The 22,093-nt window shown below is 47.9% G+C and overlaps 1 protein-coding gene across 1 annotated transcript in view; it reads left to right on the top strand.

Annotated features, from left to right (window-relative positions):
- The window catches only part of PRKAA1 (protein kinase AMP-activated catalytic subunit alpha 1), a 576,963-nt gene that overhangs the window by 485,839 nt on the left and 69,031 nt on the right, over window positions 1-22,093 (top strand). The window contains exon 8 of the mRNA XM_069627195.1: window positions 7,148-7,274. Coding sequence (XP_069483296.1) covers window positions 7,148-7,274 — 127 coding nt within the window. The remainder of the gene's footprint in view (window positions 1-7,147; window positions 7,275-22,093) is intronic.

Raw genomic sequence — 22,093 nt, 5'->3', positions numbered from 1 at the left:
ATTGTCCCACCAAGACGTGTTCAGGATAGGCTGGTGGAGTCGTTACTTTTTAAAAATGTGTTATGGTGCACTACTGTGCACCTTTAGAGTCGGTTTAATGTGAGGTTGCTATGTGTATATGGTAACAAGTATGGCTACCTTGCTTTAAGCATGTCTTTCAAAACTCGGGCTTTAGCATTCCTCTTGGGTAGTCCAAATGGCCATATGGTCATTCCTTTTTTGAGTGGAACCCTCAAGATGTTCGGACTACGATCCCCAAGTTCAACTGTGCATTGACTATACTGGCTAGGGCTAATGGGGAGTTGTAGTCCAAAACATCTGGAGATTCCAAGGTTGGAGACCTCCCTGCTGTAGTCACTTGCTGTGACATTGAGGGACATTTTTATTTAGAGCGCAACATCATTTCTTTGCTTTTGGGCAGAGGTGGCTGCTGAAAGTCATTTTGCGTTTCCTGCTGTCCTTTGCTGGGCCAATCAAAAGGCTGCTCGTTAGCAGAATCGGCTGGGCTGAGGTTGTCCTGGATTGGTAGGTTTGCAGGCACCTTTTAGTCGGCCCCCTGGACTGCTGCTTTCTCTAGAGCTTGGGGCCCTTGTCTGCAACATCCCTCTTCGAGCATTTGGTAGAACCAGGGCTAATGAATCTTCGGTGGGGTCCTTCTGACTCTCCAGCTGGGGGACCGCCTAGTTTCCACAACTTCCAATAACATACACCTTGCGGTAACCAGGTCTTGGTTTGTGCGATTGGCTATTAATGGTGTACTGTTTGCAAGTAATTGTGTGCGGAATTGAGGAGGCGAGTGAATTATTTCACTGGCTGGTAGCTGGCAACTTGAATTTGTTAACCCAAGGTGTAACCATAACCACAGTTAATGCTATTAGAAATATTATGTTTCAAAGCCAAAATTAGATTTCCCGCTTGTTCTCCTTTAAATGCATTATTTGGTACACTTCTACTGTAAAATGTATTTGAATTGCGTGTTGCTGGGGTCGTGGTATCGATAGCATCACCTGCTGCCACAAAGAAAATGCCCTTTTTAGTAGGCTCATTTTAATGGAGCAGACGTGTGGCATTCTTACTCTGCCGGCTCTAGTTCAGGGTTTGTGTGGTCATCCACTTCATTGAATTTGACATTACCGACCGTGCACTAATCATATCTTTTCAAGTTGGCCTTCTAGAAAAACGTACATAAATGCAACCATACGAATGCTGAGTTTGGAATGCATTTTAACTTGCCCGTTTTTTTTAATGCTTTAATCACAGTAGATGATGCTACTTGTTTTCAAGAAGCTGAGCTCTTCATTAGTGTACATTTTAGTTCAGTCAAAGTTTAGAGTCCATAAAAGCCACATGAGATTCTGTAACTAAATGGGCCATCTTCCTTGTCTTCATAATGCGATCTACATAATCGCTCTGTTCATAAATATTTTAAATCGCTTGTGTGACAATTAACCTTCTGTCCAGTTCCTTGTAGGATGCTAAAATACAGGTTGCACAGTTTCATATTCCCATTTTACACTGCAATATAAATGGAGCAGCTCAGTGTGGTTTTATGTTTAACATGAATTGCATATTTCAGTAATTCCTTGTGTATTTCTATTTTTTTTAATGGAAAACATTACATTTACATGTAGCAACACCCTCCAGGCCTTTGTTGGTATATTTAAAAAAATCTCTGCCACCAAATCTTTCAGACCTCCTGGACCAACACTAAGGGTAAGATTCTCAACTGTGTTCCATTGGCGCAAGTGATGAGATGCGCATGGGCACAATGGTCTACCGTTCTGTAATAACCAGTTCTTTTTACATTAATATCTACAATGAAGTTGGATATTTGATCTCTTTATTTGCCAAATTTTTTAGGGCAAATTTCAAGAAAACATGCGTCTGACAAATGCCCTACCAATGTATCTGATGTGTAAAGTGAATCTGTCTTTTGCCTTCTCGTTAGGTCATGAAGTTTTCTCAATTCCAATAAATGGCACCCAGGCCAACTTTTACTGGGCAGTCTGTTGTTTGGGCCTCTGGTGTTGTGCTGATGGGCAATGGAAGGCTTGCCTTTGGCATTTGTCGTAACGCATCCCTCCCAATTGGCATAAACACTCCTGTCGCCGAGCTTTCCCTGCACCACTAATTTCTTGCAAGAGTGATGCAGGCCTAAAATGGGAGCAAATAACTTCCTGAACGGTTTATGGTATTTGTATTTGTATTTATTTATTTGTATTGCGCACCTTGCCCGGAGGCTTGCGGGCGCATGTTTAGTAGGCAGTTACAAGTTGCAGAGGAGAAGTTACAGGTTCCAGGAGAAGAGGTTAACAGTTACATAGGTAGTGATACAGTATAACATGAACGGTGAAAATGACAATGATACAGTATAACATAACGGGTGAAAATGACATAGATAATAACAACAAAGTAGCAGTACCCAAGGTTACAGTAGAAGGGTACGCGCTGTGAGCAGTTACAAATTTACAGGATGTCTTGTTCCCGTAACCAAAGTTTAGCTTTGGTTTTGAATACGTGGCAAAGCGGAATGTTCCTTAGTGCATTGGGGAGTGAGTTCCAGAGCTTGGCAGCAAGGACCGGAAAACTTGACCCTCCTGCCGAGCGTAATTTGAAGCTGGGGATGTCCAAAGTGTGCGCCTGGGCAGCTCTCAAGGGTCTGGTGGCTGTGTGATGCGAGAAACGTGATATTAAGTAGGCTGGAGCTGCATTGTTCTGTGCCTTGTGTGTGAGCACAAGTGATTTGAGTGATATGGGGTGCAAGATAGGTGACCACTGGATGGTGCGTCTGATAGTGGCTATATGATTCCGTCTAGGTATGTTGAATGCTGCCCTAATGGCGTTGTTTTGTGTGACCTGTAGTTTGTCCAGATTTCTTTGGCTCGTCCCAAGGTATAGGGCATTGCAATAGTCTATTTTGGATAAGATGAGGGTTCTCGCGAGGGTCAGACAATTGTCTGGAGTCAGGAATGGCCTGCAGGCTGTAATCAATTTGCAGGTGTAGGACGATGCAGAGACAACTGCATTGGTTTGTCGTGTGAGGGACAGGGTAGAATCAAGGTAGATTCCTAGAGTTTTGGTGACATTGGCCACTTTGATGTCAATGCCGTCAATAGTGAAGGAATTGTAGTTGGCGTCAAGTTTCGCGAGTTTAGTTTGGGAGCCCAGGATGATTAACTCTGTTTTTTCGTCGTTAAGGCAGAGCCCATGATTGGCCATCCAGGCCTGGATGACGGAGTAGACCGTATTAAGAGATTTTGAATCGGTTACAAAATCACCAATTAAGACTTGGCTCTTGTCTTTTATTGCAACTAACACATGGGTATGTTCCGAGACGCACAGCCCCATCACTGCCACCCATTTTTCTACTGGATTGTATGTAATGTGGATGGTGTCCTGAAATTTATGAATTTGCGTACATCAACTCTGGTGCGGAGGAGTAATCTGTGCACCGGTGCTGGAGTGCTGATTGTTTGGGTTGGCTTTAAAAACTACAGTGGTAGAGTACTCTTGGCACACATGCCCTCAAACATAAACACCCTCCATCTGTTCAAAAGTAAGGGGAAATCATTGGAGTGAAGGGGGTTTTTCCCAGTGTAAATCTGGTGCCCTTCCCAAAACGCATGTATCTACAGGTAGATATGTAGGGACAAGCTCCTGTAATTTAAAGACTTGGAACTTTCAAGGCCTACTCGAATACCTGAAGCACCCACACAAACGTGAGGGACACTGATTTTATCACTGCTGTGGCCAACGTAGTTTCTGCTAGTGCAGCAAGGAAACCCAGTTGCTGAATCTTTCACGACGAAGGGAAAAAATAAAATTTAATAGCCTCTAAAAGATCCCCCTAGATGAGGAGGACCAGGACCATGAAAAGGATTTAGATTACCTGGAGGAATAACCACAGGTAGAGGAAGTCCTATGTAATCCGGACTATGCTGTGGCCTATTCTAAAGATGTGGCACCTCCTTCCGTACTAGGATCACTATGAATACACCACACTGCTACAGAGGGCCGTGGGTCGCTTTGATATTAAACACAGGAGTCTGGCTTCTGTTAAAGGACATCAAAGAAGTTAAAGGACATCAAAGAAATCCATGTATTCGTCAGTTTCTTCTCCTAATGAAGTCCGAAAAACAAATGCACTGCTTCCTGCCTGTTAGGCCAGCAGGCAGCTACTTAAACAGTTCGTTCATGAGTTGCAAAAGTGCAAACATTCAACTTCTGACCCAACACCGGACTCTTGGGTTGTTACTGCTGTCTGGATGATAATGAACAGTCCTCTCGATTGCAGAATGTCCACCTGAGAGAAAGTAAAACCATTTTGTCTTTTGGCAGAAAGATGGCTGCTAAGCAGCATAGTGTCTCTGGTGCCAATCATATGGTAAACTGGACAGAGTGTGATGACCTAGATACCCAAATTTAAAAAATCTTACTCTGCAGGCAGCTTTCCAAAAGGTCTTTCAGGAAGGTAAATGGCACATTAGATGTGGCAGAAATGGCAGGATGTGAAGTTGCTCGGGCCGTAGTGTTAAGGGGCACAGACATTCAGCCAGAAATGCAGGCAGGTCTGCAGCATTAGCCCCTTGAACTCTTTGCTCTTCGGAAAGGCTGTTGATGGAGGTCTTGGATAAAGCAAAAGAGCATCTTACTCTTACAACACTAAGATGAATAGGGTAGAAGACCACTAGCACTGAGGAACATCCTCAGATCTGCACTCCTTTTTGTCCAGTTCTGTGCACAAAAATCCAACCAGCTTAACCAGCCCTTGTACAATGGATGCAATACAAGCTCATTTACTCTGCTCTGGCACATCAGACGCTAAGGAAGCACGAGTTACAGACCTAATCCCTTTGTATGGAGAAGTAATTACTCTGTCCTGAAAGGGAGATTACATGATGACACATGAAAGAAAGATAAATACTTCCATATGTTCCCAGCCCACCACAATTCATACTTCAAAGTTGACACATGTCCTTTTCAGTTCAAGGTGCTCCCTTTTGGGATTGCATTGGCACCTCATGTCTTGTGTGTATTGGCAATAGTAGCAGCACCTCTGCGCCTCAAAACATCCCTGTACACCTTTAATCTAGATTTGCTCCTGACATGGGAAGATGCAGTTTTGCGGTATAACATTTAAACGACCTTCGATCCTCTTCACTAGCTGGGTTTTACTTTCCACAACTGTCCTCCTTTCAAAGCCTCTCGAAGTTCCTAGAAATCCTTTATAGACTAGGCAATAGCTTATCCCTCACAGGAAAGAGTTCAAGCTTTATTGCCCAACTCGACCACTCGTGAAGGAGCCACAAACATTAGCCACGTGGCTTTATTTTTTTAAACATTTTTTTTAACCAAGGTTGAGGTTGGGGATAATGGCATCATGCTTATTCATCCCATTTGCACACCGTTTGCCAGTAGATAAATTGCTTGAGCCAATGATCACAAAGAAATGGGTTCTAGTTGAGGTTGCAATTGGTAATCTCACTACAGCGGTGAACAGAAACGAACCTGTTGATGTGCATATTCTCTTGCTTTTCTGGGTCCTTGTACTGTCCGTGGTTAGGTCCGCCTTCAGTCACTTCTTTTGTTTTGGATAGTGACATCTTTGCCCATCAATCTTGTACTGTAGTGTTGAATATTCTTTGCCGTTAGTACTTGGAAAGCTCGCATCCATGGTGCTTAGCACACCTTCATAAATGTCTTAAAGCAGGCTGCAAATGATACTTGATGAGTAAGAAAGGGTGCACTGTGTATATGTGGAGAATTGGATGGAGCGAGTGACTGGTGTCTGGCTAGTAGCATGCAACTTGAAAATGTTTACCCCAGTCTTGGTCACCTAGCAACGAACATTTAAAGTAGTCCATTGAGTGTGAAGCTGGAGTTGGGTAATGTCGAGCTGTTGCCCCTTGATTGCCGAAAGTTTGGGTGCACAGAGGATTGTCCTGAGATTACTTTGAACAGAAGAGTAGAGTGACACATGGAGACCTCTTGCAGCAAGTTTGAATGCTAGGGCAAGGTCAATTCATCCCCCCCTGCCGCCGCCGCCGCCGCCACCACCACCCCTGGCTGACGTGTGTGTTTAGATACATGTTTCAAACCCATCCCTCTTAAACCGTGTATCTCAGTTCTGGAAGCATGCTTGGGATTACTGTTACGCCCCCCGCCCCCCACCAACCCTCCCCTCCACCCCCCCCTCCTCCTCTGTGTCCTACAGGCAGACTAAAAGTGTATGCATGTCTCAGGGTTTAAAACTAAGCGGGGGGGGAGCCGTGTTGCCGCCAATCTACCCATACCTCCGGGACAGCATCTCGCTCTACTTTGCACTAATGGAAGCCATAGTGTCACCTTCAGATACAAATACTCACTGAGCCGTCTGGTCCCTCTGGATTGGCCAGTTTAGGACATCTGCAGTGCCTCTTAGTATCCCTGGGGTTCTGAAGCTTAGACTGCTGTCTTGCGGGCTCCTTACTGGAGCAGTGTATTAATCATGGAAGCGGTCCAATGCCCCCTGAACACTCCTTATTGGATGTGCCAGAGAGGGGCCCCTCACTTCAATCAAGTGCTCAGATTCACAGCTGCTAAAGTGTGGCAATTGCACAGGCAGAGGGTATCCTGCTCCTAAAGTACCACCATATCCACCTTAAACTGTATAGCACCCACTATCTTCTGGTCTAGCCTTCACCCCCACACTGCCACATTCCCCAACCATGCAACAAGTGTGCTGGCGCCCCATGGCTTCTGTTGCCAGTATTAACTGTTGAGAATATTGCCTGGAGAAAGGCATGAGGGAGCAGCAGGAGAGACTGTTTTCAAAAATGCTCAAACAGATCAGATAGTTTCATCTATTTTTGTTCATGCATTTTTTAAACTGGCATTTGTTGATTGCCTTTCAAATCTGGATGGAAGGTGTATCTGCTGCTTGACTTTGAGCAGATTCAGAATTAAGTACCAGGTTGTGGTTTTCAGTTGGTGTAAGAAAATGTAATTACTGATCCTGAAGCTGAAATGGTATGCTTTTCAAGACCATTTACAAGATGTATCTATTTTAAGTATGTAGTGATTTGTAGGATTAGTTTATACCAATTCTAAATGAATGTCATCGCAGTCTGGCTGCAGAAATTATAACTGAAATGTCTTTTTGTTAAAGGTTGTAAACCCATTTTACTTGCGCGTTCGAAGAAAGAATCCAATATCTGGTACATACACCAAAATGAGCCTTCAGCTGTACCAAGTGGACAGTCGGACCTACCTCCTCGATTTCCGCAGCATTGACGGTACGTGGGGGAGAGGTCTGTGGTATAGAAAGTGAAGAATGGGGGTTGGTTGATAAAATGTAGATTGATTGGTGGGAAGTGTATTTTTGGGTACAAGTTGACTTGCAAGTTTGTGTTTTGTACAAAAAAAAGTTTGCAATAGCCTGAACTAGTCCCTTGTTATATTTTATAATGACCTTCTGAGTCACACGGACTATTAAAATCCAACGCATATCCAATTGCAACACATTTTAGAACCTGTCTGCATTATTTTTGCAACTAGTCTGGGGCTAGAGGTGTGCGGGGGTGCTATCTTGGGGGAGCTACTCCCTAAAGAGATGGCAACCTCTAATCTCTACATGTTGCCAGTAAAGTTGTAGCACATACCATTTACTTTTTATCTAGGGTTTGAAACTTATTAGGAGCTTTGCTCTTGGAGCAGGCAACAAGGTTTTCGGTTTTCAAATTGTGGTCTTCGCACCCCACACACAATACCAAACTACTAGCTTAGCTTTTGTGCAATTGCCTGTTCTTGGATTTTGGTTTCCATCTGTTACTATTTTTGCAGCACCATGCTTCTGGTTTTGCTTTATGAACAAAATTATGAGGTTGTGTGCATATTTATTTAGTCAGACCTTTTTCTATTCTAGTGCTTGACTGTTTGGATTACTAATAGTGTTCGTTTTTCAATGGGTTCTTTTTTTTTTGCCACTTATCGTGTCCTTGGACTTCATGAAATTAGCTCTAATTCTCTGCTGACATGCATGAAGGCTGCCTTTAACTTAAGTTTCTGCATCTGGAGGCCCCTTCTTTCTGGACATTAGTCTCCTTGTTAGTCTGTAGGAATTATGAAGGTAATGGGACCTCAATGCCTTCAAAGCCTGTTGGTAGTGGTGTAGAAGAATACTGCACCAGTTTGAGGCCTCTTCACTGTTTAACAAGGTTTGTTTACAGGAACACTTTTGGCTCTCTTCAAATACATTTTAGAACGTTGTCACCCAACAGTATTAAGTTTGCATGGGGGATGTGGGGGGGGGGACTGCAAGTCCTTCCCTTGAAACAACCCTACATTTTCTTTCTTCAGAGATTGATCAATACCTGGATGAATCTGCAAACGCCTCTCATGACATAACTATTTGAAGAAGTAAAGGGACTTACTTTAAATGTTTTGTAGTCCATATTCTAGGTACAGTGTTTCATTCAGGTTTATCTTTGTCTGCTCACCTAGTATGGCCAAAGCCCTTCCTAATTCCTTCCCATTTGACTGAGTCTCTCGTGAATACTACTATGATGGGTCTTGATGAGCAGGATCCAGAAAGGGAAGTAAAAGAACTGTTGAAACAAATAACGGCTACTAACCTAATTTCAACACGCATGATCAAGTACTGATGAGGTTTTGTCTTTTGGCTGCAATTAGTACTCCCAAACTATTGGACTTGGTATGGTTGAGATGTGCCCCAGTAATGAGTCCTTTACCGAGAGTTGTTTATCACAGTAGCAAAGCTATGCGAATGTGTGGGGCCACTGCAGTGAGGAGCGCAAGCGCAGCAGATTTGCAGTGAGAAACTGAAATGGGTGGAGGCTTTGAGACAGAATTTCCAAGATGAGGACCAGTGTGACAAACTGAGGGCAGAAGTACAGCCAAACATTGAGGAGCAGTGACCCCCAAATGCCAGTTGTGGGGTGCAGGGTGACAGGAGATGGGGCAGTCCCAATAAATGAAATTAAAAGTGGAGAAATCTTGCATTGTGGTATTTGGAGTTTGAATTCCCTTAGCCCTCTGGCACTAATCCTGGATGAGAAATGTTACATTGTTGGAATTTGTCATGTTCCCAGAGGCCCCCCCCTGCGAATGTTACAAGATTCCATGATGGGGTAACTCTTAGGGAAGATTTTCTTTTTGCTGCTTTACACCCATACACTTCAATGGGCCACCTTTTTTTATTTAACACTGGCCTGGCTTTTCATTGGCCTGTACTCATTCTTATGGAGAAACTGATTGGTTCATAAGACTATCAATACTGAGAAACTGTCTCTATATGAATGCCTTCTATTGTTACAATTTAACTCCTCACTGTAAAGTGTGGCTAGGATACTTTTTATCCTTATCTTTTTCTGTAATTATTTTTTTTGTTACTTCTACAATGTGCTTAAGCTAAGCTGATGGCAGCAGTTATTTTCTGCAGGGTTTTGGCAATTTTACTTAAGCACTTTGCGTTTACCGGATCAGGAAATTCCATATAAGAAATGCCCGTACCCGGTTAAGGCTGGTGCTGTTGCAGGCAAAGGGGCAGTTTGTGTCCCAGTACACTTTCGGATTCCTTAATGTTATTGTTGGGCAGATGTTGTGGCCAGTTTGAATGTTGTAGATCCTTGACATTGGTGGACTGGTCATGCTCCCAGCCCAAATCTTGGATAAAAGGAGGGCTCCTGCAGCCATTTCACAGATCGTTTGCGCCAAGTAGTCTAAGAAAGTCTAAGAATAGCAGCCAGATGACCTGTGCAGCTGACTAGCTTAGAGACCAGTGATGTCCTTGTGAAGTCGTCCTACTCTACCTGATCTCAAGAAAACCCTAGTTGGTGCTTGGACCCCTGAACCAGTCTCAACCCCTGCTCTAGTATCTGTGTTTTCTGATTCTTCAGAAGTGTCCCTAGATCAACCAGTGGACTGACCAGCTCTCTCCTGGGCTACATTGCTGCAGCCATTGCTGCTCCGAGTTCATCCGTGAAACTTGGAGGAACTTCAACGTGTGTAACAAGACACCTGTTCCTGAATTATCAGCCTTCCTGAATGAACAGAAGCTGTGCTGGACCTGCTCCTTTGTTCGTCCATTGAAGTTCACCTGACTGGTGACTCCTGTTGCAACAAGGCGGCTCGCTCTGTGTCTTAATAGTTCCTTGTTTAGTTCTTCTATCGGATGCTGCCTGAAACTGATTTCGAAGTACCACAACTGACTAAAACTAAATCCTGATGCAGAAAGTGACCTCTGCACCCATGACCTCCTGGCTTTTCCTCAACTGAACCAAGCACAGAAGAATGTGTCCCCTAGGATTCTGGAACCCCAGCAGTGGTCACTGGAGAAATCTGAGTCGGGAGGGGTAAGTTAACATACCAGTTTTGCCCCTCCCCCAAACCCGGCTTCCATAGGGTTACATGGGCGTATATGCCTGACACTAAATCGCGCTTTCCTAACTGATCGGTGGAGGCCTGGTTGGGAATCCCTTCCTAGGACTTTCCTAAGGAATGGGATTGAGTGATTTTACTTAGCTGAACTTTATCTAACTTTGGCATCGACAATCTATTCATAAACCTACCTGGAACTACTGCTCTGTTGTGGGTAGGTCCACAAACTGGACTTTATAGAGCTAGGGAAACTGTTCTAGGATTATCCTGCCTTTTCTACTTCTAACGCAGAAGAGTACTTGCCAGAGTTTCACTGATCATTGAATCATACGCTAGTCTATTCTAATGTTTTTTTTTTTTGTTGTAAACTCTTTTTATTGAATTTTGCAATAAGACAGAAACTGAGGTAAAACATTCCCTCCCACCTCCCCCCATCCCTTATAACGAGCCATCCAGACCCAAATCATCTTTCTTCAAGCCAGTTCTTCCACCTTATTGGAGCTCAAGTAGTCTCAGGCACTGCGGGCACCACATCACTCTGTAGTCATTTTTAAGAAAGGCCATCACCTCCCCCCATTCCGCAGAAAAGTTTTGCACTTTATCCTCCATGTGGTAAATTGCCCACTCCATAGCTACTATTTCCCAGATTTTCCATATCCAGTCCTGAATCCGGGGGATCTCAAGGCCCTTCCATCTTTGCACGATCAACAACATTGCTGAAAGCGTCAGGATCACTTTCGCTTTCTCCCTTACTCTGCTTTTCCCCTTTTCGGGAGTTTCTCGAATGCCCAAAAGAATCTGCATTGGGGTTCGTACATCCTCCTGATCAAAAGCCTGGTTCTGCTCCCTTTGTACCTCCTCCCATAAGGGTGCAATCTTGGGGCACTTCCACCATATATGCTCTGCAGTGCCTGCCATATTGCATCCCCTCCAACAATTACCCGATAATGTGGGGAACATCCTATGCAGCCTGGCAGGGGTATAATGCCAGCCAAATCTTATACCATCCCTCCTGAAGCTGTGTCGCCCTAGCCAATTTAGGTATCTGTCTCCACAATCGTTCCCACTCCGCCCTACTGATGACTCTCCCTAAAACCTTTTCCCATTCTAGCATGTACGCCCGCTGAGGATCCGAAGGAGAGCTATTCAAAATCTTGTAAATATTAGAGATGAGGCCTTTCGATCCATCATTGGTTAGAAGGAACTTTTCGAAAAGTGTTGGTTCCCTAGTTGCCGCCCTCCTGACTCCCGGGGTGTAGTACTCAATGCCTTATCTGTGCACATCTCAATCTTTCCCTCTCCTGTATAGCGAGTTCACGTTTATAATTGGTTCTTTTGCTATTTCGTCTTCAAATATGCTTTGTGATGTTATAACACATGCAGAAATTAATAAAATATGATTTTTAAAAAAACGACTATTTCCCCCTCACGAAACATATCACATAACTTTGCACAGCCACCCTCCTGCCACTTCTCGAAAGCACCCCTCTCCAGGCCTGAGGTGAAGTTACCAATTCAAAAGAGGGGGTTGAAAGGGGGTGGATATGAAGTGATACCGTTGGAGCCCACCAGCCTATCCCAAGTATCTGCCATGAGTCTAGTTATGGTACTTTCATAAAGGTGCCATGGCCTATGCTCTTTGGGGAACCAAAGCACTTCCGATAAAGCGCGGTGAGCAACCACCCTATCCATTTTCACCCAGAGCTTATCTTGCTGGTTTTCGTCCCCCATCAACCACTCTCTAATAATGCGCAGCTGAGTAGCCTCATAACATCGAAAGTTTGGGAGCGCTATCAGCAAGTTAACACCCACCCTAGGTCTCTTTCCTTCCCAAATAAATTCTTTGGTCAGGGTCCCTAATTCCTTAAAAAAACTCATGGGAACCGGTTGAGGGACTGCTTGGAATAAGTACAGAAGTCGCGGGAGTGTTACCATCTTTACCACTGCTAATCGCCCTAACCATGAGACCCTAAGACACCTCCACCTTTGGAAATCCCATTTATTTGCTTTGAGGAGAGGGGGAAAATTCGCTGCATACCACCCTGACAGTCGCCGTAATCCTTACCCCCTAGATATCTGATCCCCGTCCCCTCCCCCACAACCCCCCACGGACTCCACATGAGATGAGTGCCCCCTTTAGCTCGTCCCGTTCCTTTCCCCTCAGGGTCAAGTTGAGGACCTCCGATTTGGTAGTGTTAACTTTTAATCCTGAGGCCTCCCCAAACTGTTCCAGCAAGGACAAACTATCTTGTAGCGATGCTCGCCGGGCTGTCAGCATAAGCAGCATATCGTCCGCAAAGGCTGCAACCTTGTGCTGGTCCCCTCCAAACGGGATACCCCGTATGTTCGGCGCTTCCCTAATTGCTTGCAACAACGGTTCCAAATTAATCGCATAGAGGATTGGGGATAGCGGGCAACCTTGTTTCGTTCCCCTCTGGAGATTGACCCGCCTAGTGGCCTAACCCATTGACCATTATTCTAATCGAGGGAGCCTGATAATTGGCCTGCACCATGGTCAGAAATTCCCCCCTAATGCCCATCTTTTCCATTACCCAGAACAAGAAGGACCACTCCACACGGTCAAAGGCTTTTTCCGCGTCTAACGCTACCAAGACCGCAGGAGTGTTCATTCGCTGGACCTTTTCTACCAAATGAGCCACCCGTCTGATGTTATCGGCCGTTTGCCTGAAGAAGCCCGCCTGGTCAGGGTGGATCAGAGATGGGAGAATAGCGTCCAGTCTATTAGCCAAGATTTTTGTATAAATCTTGGCATCGACATTGATTAAGGCTATAGGTCGATAGGCCGCGCTCTCTTCTGGGTCCTTATTCGGTTTGAGAACAAGGGTCACCTTCACTTCCTCCATGGACGGGGCAATTCTACCCAATTGCCGAAACAAATTGAACAGAGGTCCGGTGGGGGGCCAGCTGTGTAAAAGGCTGTGGTAAAACCGTCCGGACCCGGGGCCTTATTTTTCGGGAGGGCTTTAATCACCCCTCGAACTTCCTCTTCTGTAATTTCTTGGTTAAGGGCGACTCTCGACTCCCTATCAATTTCCCTTAATTGTACCGACTGTAAGAACCTGTCCTGCGCATCACCAGGGGGGTTTTGGGACGCATATAGGGACTCATAGAACCCCGCTATGGCCTCCTGTAATTATGCCCTTTTGGTGACCTTTACCCCCGGGCTCACTTTTAGCGCAGTTATAGCGTTCTGCGCTCTTTCTCCTAAGGAGACGTGCCAACAGCCTATCCGCTTTATTTGCCTTCGCATAGAATTTCTGCTAGCAAAGCCCCCTCAGCCTTTTTGGTATGCAGGAGCTCCAGCTGGCCTACTGCTTTCCAATGTTCCTGCATAGCCACCCTGGAAGGGGTCATTCCGGCCGCCTGCCTAGCCGCTTCCACCTCAGATTCAAGTTGAGCCTCTAAAGCCTTCAATTGTTTCACGCGGAGAGCAGTTGCAGCAATTAAGTCCCCCCTGATAGTGGCCTTAAACGCATCCCAGCGTACCCCTTCTCCCGTATCCTCCTTTCTATTAAAAGAGAAGGTCGTCCCAATCCTCTCCTCTGTCGCAGCGAACAGTGGGGTCTCTCAGGACTGCCCATGGAAATTTCCAGCCCCACACTCCCCTCACCGTTCTACCCAGGTCTAGAACCGCTGAGACTATCTTATGGTCCGCTATCCCTATCGGACCCACATTCACCTCTCGAATACCTCCTACCAGTCCCACCGAAACCCATATATAGTCTATTCTGGATTGCGATCCATGTACTCCCAATAAGAATGTGTAGCCCTCCTCCTCCCACCCCCCCCCCTTCAACTCTCTCCACACGTCCTTCAGACCCAACCTCCCAATCATCTCCTTCAACTCAAACCGGCACTTCTCCTCAACCCCCGCTCCTCCCCACCCCCCCACCCCCCCCCTGCTCACTCGCTTACCATTTCTGTCCCTCTCCCTATCCATGTTCAGGTCTCCCAGCAAAACAATCTGCCCCCCTAGAATGCTCCTCCAATATTTTCAAAACCTGCAGCAAGAACTCTTCCTGACTGGAATTGGGGCCATATATAACCGCAAAGGTATATGGGGTATCCTGGTATTTTCCCCTGACCACTACATATCTCGCCTCCTTATCTCTCATAACTGCTTCAGCAACGAAGTCAACCGTGTTCCTAATTGCTAGAGCGACCCCCCCCCCGCCCCCTTGCTTTACTCTGCCCTGAGGCATGGAAGATCTGAGCGAATCCACGCAGCTTCAGTCTACCCTGGTCCTTGTGAAACAGGTGTGTTTCTTGAAGTCCCATAACATCAGGTTTCTTTTCTCGTGAAGAGCTCCAACTTCTTCCTCTTTAGAGGGGAGTTTAGCCCGCTCACATTATGCGTTAAACACTTAAGGTGCCTTGATTTACAACTTGGGCCACACCATAAGCTTCTGTCCTCTCTCCCCTCCCTCCTCTGAATGACTCCACCCCCTCCCTAAAAGGGCATCCCTTTCCCGTCCACTCACCACTCAACTCTGGCATCACCGCCCTTTCCGTTCCCAAAAAGGTTGCTCCTCCTAAAACCCGTTTCCTCAAGTCCCTTGTTAGAGGCCCACCGCCCCCTTTACCGCTCTCGAAATCAGGAGTCGACTGGTGACCCGTTCCTGTCCTCGCCCATGTTTCCTTGTCGCTGCTTCTTGCTTTCGTTACCCCCTCTTTTCCTGCTCGCTCCTACTGTTGTCCATCCCCAGGCTTTCTGCCTGGGGCGGACCTTCCCACCCTGGGCCCCTGAGCTCGAAGGAATTTCCTCAAAGTCCATGTGTAGGAGATCAGTCCCTTCCTGTAGAGATGTTACTCGCTTCTGGCCACCCTCCCATTCAAAAATCAGGCCAAAGGGGAAAGTCCATTTGTATATCGTATGTCCTTCTCATTGAGAACCTTTAGCACCGGGCCCATTTGTCTTTTTAGAAGCGTGCTACTTGCCAAATCTTGAAACGGCGCAATTTGCTGACCTTTGAATGTAATGGGCTCCCGCTGCCGAGCCGCGCGCAATGTCGCCTCCTTCTGGGAAAATCTAGTAAAAGCCGCCAGGACATCCCTAGGCCTCGCCATCTGGCCTTTGGGCAACCGCCCCGTTCTGTGCACCCGGTCAAGTTCAACCTTCTCAGGGCACTCTTCGTTTAAGATGTCAGCAGAAATACCCTGGAGGACCGCTTTCAAGTCCTGACACTGACTCCGGCAGAAGTTTCACTCTAATGTTGATCCTTCGGGATCTGTTTTCTAAATCTTCCATCTGAGCCTCTAAGTTTCGTGTTGGCACGTCGATCCTCTCTATAGACTCGCTGTTAGCTATGGTGTCATCCTCTAATTCTTGGCGACCTTTCTCCAGCGTCAGTTCTTTCACCCAATTGCCTCAGCTCTTGTCTAATCTCTCCCAATGCTTCATTTAGGTCAGCCCTCATCAATTGAAATTGTTCCTGAAATGTCTTTGCTAGATTCAATTGTAAAGCCTGCAACTCCCCCCTGGAATTCCCGCCTGGACATCGCTGCCTGTTCCTCCGAGCTTCCCTGGTCTAAGTCCTCCCCGGGATCCTCCCGACAGGACCCAGAGGCTTCCCGCAAAGACTGTGCTGGCCAGATTGCCGGGAGCGTGCCCGTCGTGTTGCCCGGGGCCGCCCTCCCCCTTTATTTTTGCTCTTGGTGCTCCCCGAATTTTGGCGCACTCCCCGAATTTTGCGCCTTTCGGGCTGTCCTGGATGGAAGACCTCCCTCTGTACCTAGAGGGGGTGAGGTTTCTCGACTCCAAGAGGCTGGGGGCGCAGTCACTGCAATCCTCCGTGGATACGTGCCCTTCTGAGCGTTGCCAGGAAAAGGTGGTGGAAATCCCGATGAAACTCACTTGAATCTTCAGTGGGGGCTGACTAGGCTGCCCCAGCCCCCACTTCCTTCCCAGTCAGGCCCGCCCGACCCCTCCTCTTCAGTTCTCCTCACTTAGTGGGGGGGCGGCCCACTCGCCCACCCCAAATTTGAAGGGTTCTCGGAGGGCCACCAGGGCCCGGTACCAAGCGTGCAGTCTTTCCTTCAGCCCGGGGTGATTTAGCAGTCCTCCAGCCACCTTCAAAGTCCTGTAGCCTCCCCCTTCTTTCCTGTTCTCCCTCTGTGCTTCTGCTCACTTGATGGGGCTGCGGCGGGCCTCCCAGATCTGCGGCGCCAGGCCTGGGGGTCGGGGATGCTCCCACGTCCCCTCTTCCTCCGCCGACTTACTCCTTAGACTCGCGCTCCTCGGCCCCCTCCCGGGCCGTCCCACGCCACCGCAGCTCCTCCCGGCTACCTTCACTCCCGTTTCCTTCTCGCACTCCCGCGTACCTGGTGGGGACTCGGAGGAAGCCCCGGCTTCGGCGGTCTCCAAGCCTGCAGCGCCTGGTCCGGAGGGGCGGGAGCGTCCCCGCAGCACTTCCATTGGCTCAGCTGCACACGAACAGCCCCTCCGGCACCTCGCCACACCTCCTCCTCCGCCGGACACCTCCTGCGACTTGTGCTCCGTGGCCCCCCACGCCGCAGCAACTTCTCCCGGCAGTCCGCACCCTTTTCACTCGGGGGCTGGGGGGGGATGGGAATGGGCAAGCCGCGGTGCAAACTCAGTCTATGCTTGCAGCCCACTTTTGGAGTCCCGTCGGGCTTGCACGTCACACTCGGTAGCGCCGCTCTTCACTGAGCCTCCAGGCTCTCTACGCTGCCGGCCTCGATTGCTTCAGCGCCTGCTCAGCAGCTCCCACTGTCCGCCACGCAGGCCGCTTCTGGTCCCGCCCCGGCTGCACCACTACCCGAGGACCCGCGACCGGTGCCCGCTGACTCCGGGTGATTCCCTCTCCGTCCTCGCACGCCGAGGGTCCGTCCTGACCACTGCAAAAGCTTGCTGAAGGGGTGGTGGGCACCTCGCTTCAGTTGGGTCAGGAGAGCGCCTTCGGCACGTCTACTCAGTGCCGGCAGCCATCTTGGAATCCACTATTCTAATGTTTAATTCAGATATTTTTATAATACCATTGGTGTCACAATATTTGACTAGAGGTTTTACTTGCTTAGTGTGTATTGTAAAGGCCTTGTGAAGTATTGTATATTTTTATACTTGTCTGACTGGAATTATAGAGCTCATTGTAGCCATAGACCACTCGGGCCCTACCTGAGACGAAGCCTTGCTGCTCTGCTACCCAACTTGATTTATTGGGTTTGGCTAGACCATTTGTCTTCCCTGTTGACCGTAATATGGTGGCCTCCCCATGGCGGATTTCGGAAATACATCTTCACAGTAACTGACGTCTAACTAGGTAACCTTACTAAAGAAACTGAAATACACATAACCAGGGACCAGGAAAACATGCAAGACCCAGTCCACACGACAGCTTGTATTAAATAAAATGTTGCCCTTTGTTATTCGATGTCCTATTATAAAGAAAATTATATGAAGGTGCAGTTCTCCTATTATCTAGTCCAGCTTTGCTGCAGTGTTCATTCTGAAAAACTAAAGCTTGGTTAAACTTTAACATTTATGTTGTCTGTGGGCAGGCAGGTCCCAAAGATGTTCAATCTTGATGCTGGAGATGACGGAGTAACATACAGAGTTCCACAAAGCTCCAAACTGTTCAAAGTGCTGGGGCTTGTTGGGACCCATTTGAACCAGTTGGTTTATGTTGAAACCAATTACCCATTCAGGACTGTTCTGTCTAAGCCCATGCGAGTGACCAGGTTGTTCAAGATGGCTTAATGGTCAACTGTATTGAAGGTGGCAGTTGGTGCAGGCCGGGCTTCCTTTCCCCAGAATGTGGAGGGCATCATTGATAACTTGAATGATAGGCCGCTGGTGCATTGTGGTCGGAATCCACTATGTTCCTGAACTCCTGATTCAGGATATTTCTGCCACGACTCTACTCCAAATAGCAGTAGGTAGCATTAGATCTGGGATGGATTTTTTGGGTATTATTCCTGACCTTAAGTCTGAGATAATGGAGACCTGTAAACCCTGCCGGTTGACCTGCTTTTCCCTACTGTATACCATTCATAGGGAGGTCCTGGTTCCACTTGTGACCACTTTGTGGAACCTAGTGTGGCCTGTTTCCTTGTAATTACTGAATGGTTCAGTGCTTCATAAAAGACCCATTATGAGGACCTATTTAAGGTCTCTGAAGGCATCCTGTTTTTCTCTACAGGTGTTCTTGTAGTCCTCCAGTATTGATGATGTTGCCTCGATGCACCTGAGCCACTTGCTCTGTGAATCTACACCAGTGGCTTAGACCACCTTGCTGCCAGTGCTATCCCCCACCTTGGAATAGGGAGGATGTGCGGGCAGAAACGCCCGTCTTTTGAAGTTGTTGCTGCCTCTTACTCCTACGTGCCGTCCCCTTTCCACCATACTTTTGGGACATTCTGCCCATCAGGACGGGACCAGAGCACTTTTTAAGCATAAACTCTTTTGTCATTTTTATTTTTACGCGGTTCCACCGCACGTGACAATAGCCATGCCTTCCTGAGCTCTTCCCCGCACATCGCCCTTCAGTCCTTTTCTCCGCTCGATCAGGGTCAGACGCACTTGCATCTTCGGGAATTGTTTCTTTTTGTTCCATGGTCCGTCATATTCCTGCTCTGGTCCCACGGTCTTCTTTTTTCCATCGATGCCTGAGCGTCTGGGACTAGTGTCCTGTTTGTGCAAATGTTGTTTCGTGGTCGCGGATCCCCATTTTGTCTGGAGTGCTTGGGCCCAGAACACCAGTGGGACTCCTGCTTCTACTGCGACTCCCTCTCTGTCCGTGCACTCTAGCATCGGCTTGTCAGGTGGGAGGTGTTCCAGCGGATTCCCCCTCCACATTTACAGCAGTTCATTGAAGAAAAAAGGAAGCGTCCGGTAAGTCTCTTGCTTTTTAGGGCACCCCGGCCAGGGGACTCCTTTCCAGGGTCTTCTGGTTCCGGGAGGGGCCCAGTTGGCTCTGGTACCAGGGCTCTCCCTGAGGTGTACCGAAAGGGATCTAACATGGACTCCGGAGTTCGCTCAGAGGTTCCCTGTAAGGGGGCTGTCGGGACCGTATCTTCATCTGAGGTTCCCGATCTGGGGGCTAAAGTTAAGCCCAGCATTTCTATGGGGCTGTTTTCACTGGGGTAGTTCCCAAGGTTTCCACGTCTGGAACTAAACGTACCGAGAATAGTCTTGATGTTTTCAGTACAGCGACTAAAAGCACTGGATTTACCCCTGACTAGGGGCTATTATTAAAACCGGCAAGATCAAGGCCCCCCCCCCCCCTTCAGAGGGCTCTGGCTATGGGTGGTGACCCCAAGCCTTCCCTCACACCATCGTATGGTCGAACCGATCTTGCTGAGGGGGCAAAGAAGGAAGGCAAACGTACCGGCCCTGCAGAGGATCCCTCAGCGAGAGCTAATTCTTAAGCAGAATCTAAGGGGCCGCAAAAGCACTCTAGATCTGCATGCAACGTTTCTGCCGAGGTTCCCTGACGCAATGCTAAAATGGGGCAGAAAGTCCCCCGGTAACCCTGTGGTGACAGTGGCCTCACTGACATCTGTGAGGCAGTGAACCTCGGGCAATAACAAAATGGCAGCCCAACCCATGTGTTCTGAGGTGGCCATTTTGACTACCTCACACCAACGTGCTCCACGCTGGTACCGAGGCCCCTGCTGTTGGGGCCGAGCAGCCTTTTCCACGTAATGTAGACAATGGGAATTTGTTCCGCCCTCCGAAGGATTGGCATGGTTGTTTTCCGCTCCCACAGTATTGCTCCCTCCTATGTCTGCACCCTTACTCTACGTGGATCCAGCTTTTTGAAGGGCCACAGGGGCAACAGCCTCTTTGCAGTCCTGGGGGGGTATGCCTCTTCAGAGCGGTCTCTACCCACTCCTGTTCCTAGACCTTCCTCTGAGGACACGTTTTTTGGCAAGTTCCAAGACCCTTATGCAAGCTGACCCAATGAAAGAATACTTTAAGGATCTATTCAAAGAAATGTATCCTAAGCCTCTTGAGCCACAACCTACTCCGGTTACTCAGCAGTATCTAGTAGTGCCACCCCACTCCTCCTCTACCACCACTGCCTCAGCTTTCACCTATTAAGACTCCCATTGCGCAGTCAGGTCTGCCCACGGGGTCTAAGGTGCTAAGTGCTACGGTTCAAGTTCCTGTTCCTGGCTCATTGGATGAAGACCAAGCGGAACAGGATAGCCAAGACCCGCCCCACTGTGTCAGAGCCTTTAATGACCTGGCTGTGGATATGGTGTTGCTAGATGTCCGGTGTTCGAGCCTCCGGCTCCACAAGGTGTACTTTCAGGAGCCTTTATTCTTTCGACACAGGAGTGCACAGGCCTTTACCTTCAAAAGGATGTGCTAGCTAAAGACTGCGAGGTCTGGGGAAAAACCTCATTCCAGGCAGCACCTGAACAGGAAAATTGCTTGCTACAAGCTACTCGCCACTCCCCTCATCAACAGGGGTGGCAGCAGCTACGCTCGCGTCTAAGCCATCCTCTATGGCAGCATTTCTAGTCTTTTCCAAGAAGGACAAGCTTCCTGATGCCATTGGGGGAAAAAGTATTTTCAATTTTGCGCTTCAACTACAGCAGGCCAATACCAAGGTCCTCCTGGCAGCTTCAAATCTCAAGCTGTGGAAGGCGCTTGCTGAGTTTCAGGAAGGCAGGCTCAAAGATTTTAAAAGCAGCTTATGTGATACCAGAGTGCTGACTCAAGACATGCTGGAGGCAGCGGGCCATCAGGTTAACACTTACACTCTGGGCCTTATGGTTGGGGTACACCTTCGCCAAGCGTGGCTGCATGCTACAAAGTTCTGGCAGGTGGTTTAGGACGAAGTATTTGATCTTACCTTCGAAGGTAAGGAACTGTTTCACTCCTCCACCGATGAGGAACTCACTTAAACAAAGGCAAGCACGCAAATGGCCAAATCATTGTCAGTCCTTGCCAAAACCCCAGCCAAAGCAGCTTGTACTCGGTCGGGGACCAAACAAGGTCCTTTCCTGGTTTCAGAGGTTTTCAGGACCACTGTCCTTGCCAGGCAGAAGGTCCAGCTGGTGGGCCTTGTCGCAAACCGCAAAAGCTGGGTGGCTGGTTTTTCACTCGATCAACAGCCTCCTTCGGATACAGTGGTCTCACTGCCGATAAACCATCTAAATGTTCTCCATCAGTCTGAAGACTCAGCTGGGAGGATGAATATCGTCTCACCTGGAGGCGTGGCAGACCATCGCAGAAGACTGATGGGTTTTGTCCGTTGCCCGGGCGGGCTTCCTCTTGCCCCTCCCTCACAACCCACCCTCCTCTTCAGCAGACATGGTTGCCCTCCCTCAGAGCCGAGGTACAGAAATTTCCAGACCTCAAAGCAGTGGAACCTGTTCTCTTGCAGGAGCAAGGGGAGGCCGATTACTCCAGACTGTTTACAGTGCCCAAGCCCTACCAGTCTGGCTTCTCCAACTTCAATCTCTTCTACCCCAAGAGACATTAAAGATGATTATGTCCAGCCAGATAAGGTCCTCTGGTTGGAATGCCTGGAGAAGTCATTTATCCCATGCTCAATACACTGGACTCTTGTTTTTGAGAGGCTTGTCCAAAACCGGTATTGGAAAAGATGTATTTTTGCAGCTTCCCCATACCTTACAATAGGTGGTCTTACAGATTTTGTGATCCTGACCTATTTGGTCAGCATGTTTTTACTTTTTCCTCTTGTGCACAGATGCTATTTGG

This window comes from Ambystoma mexicanum, chromosome 6p, assembly GCF_040938575.1.
Source record: "Ambystoma mexicanum isolate Mex_15411 chromosome 6p, UKY_AmexF1_1, whole genome shotgun sequence".
Lineage (NCBI taxonomy): Eukaryota > Metazoa > Chordata > Amphibia > Caudata > Ambystomatidae > Ambystoma > Ambystoma mexicanum.
This window is presented reverse-complemented; position numbering and strand designations above follow the sequence as displayed.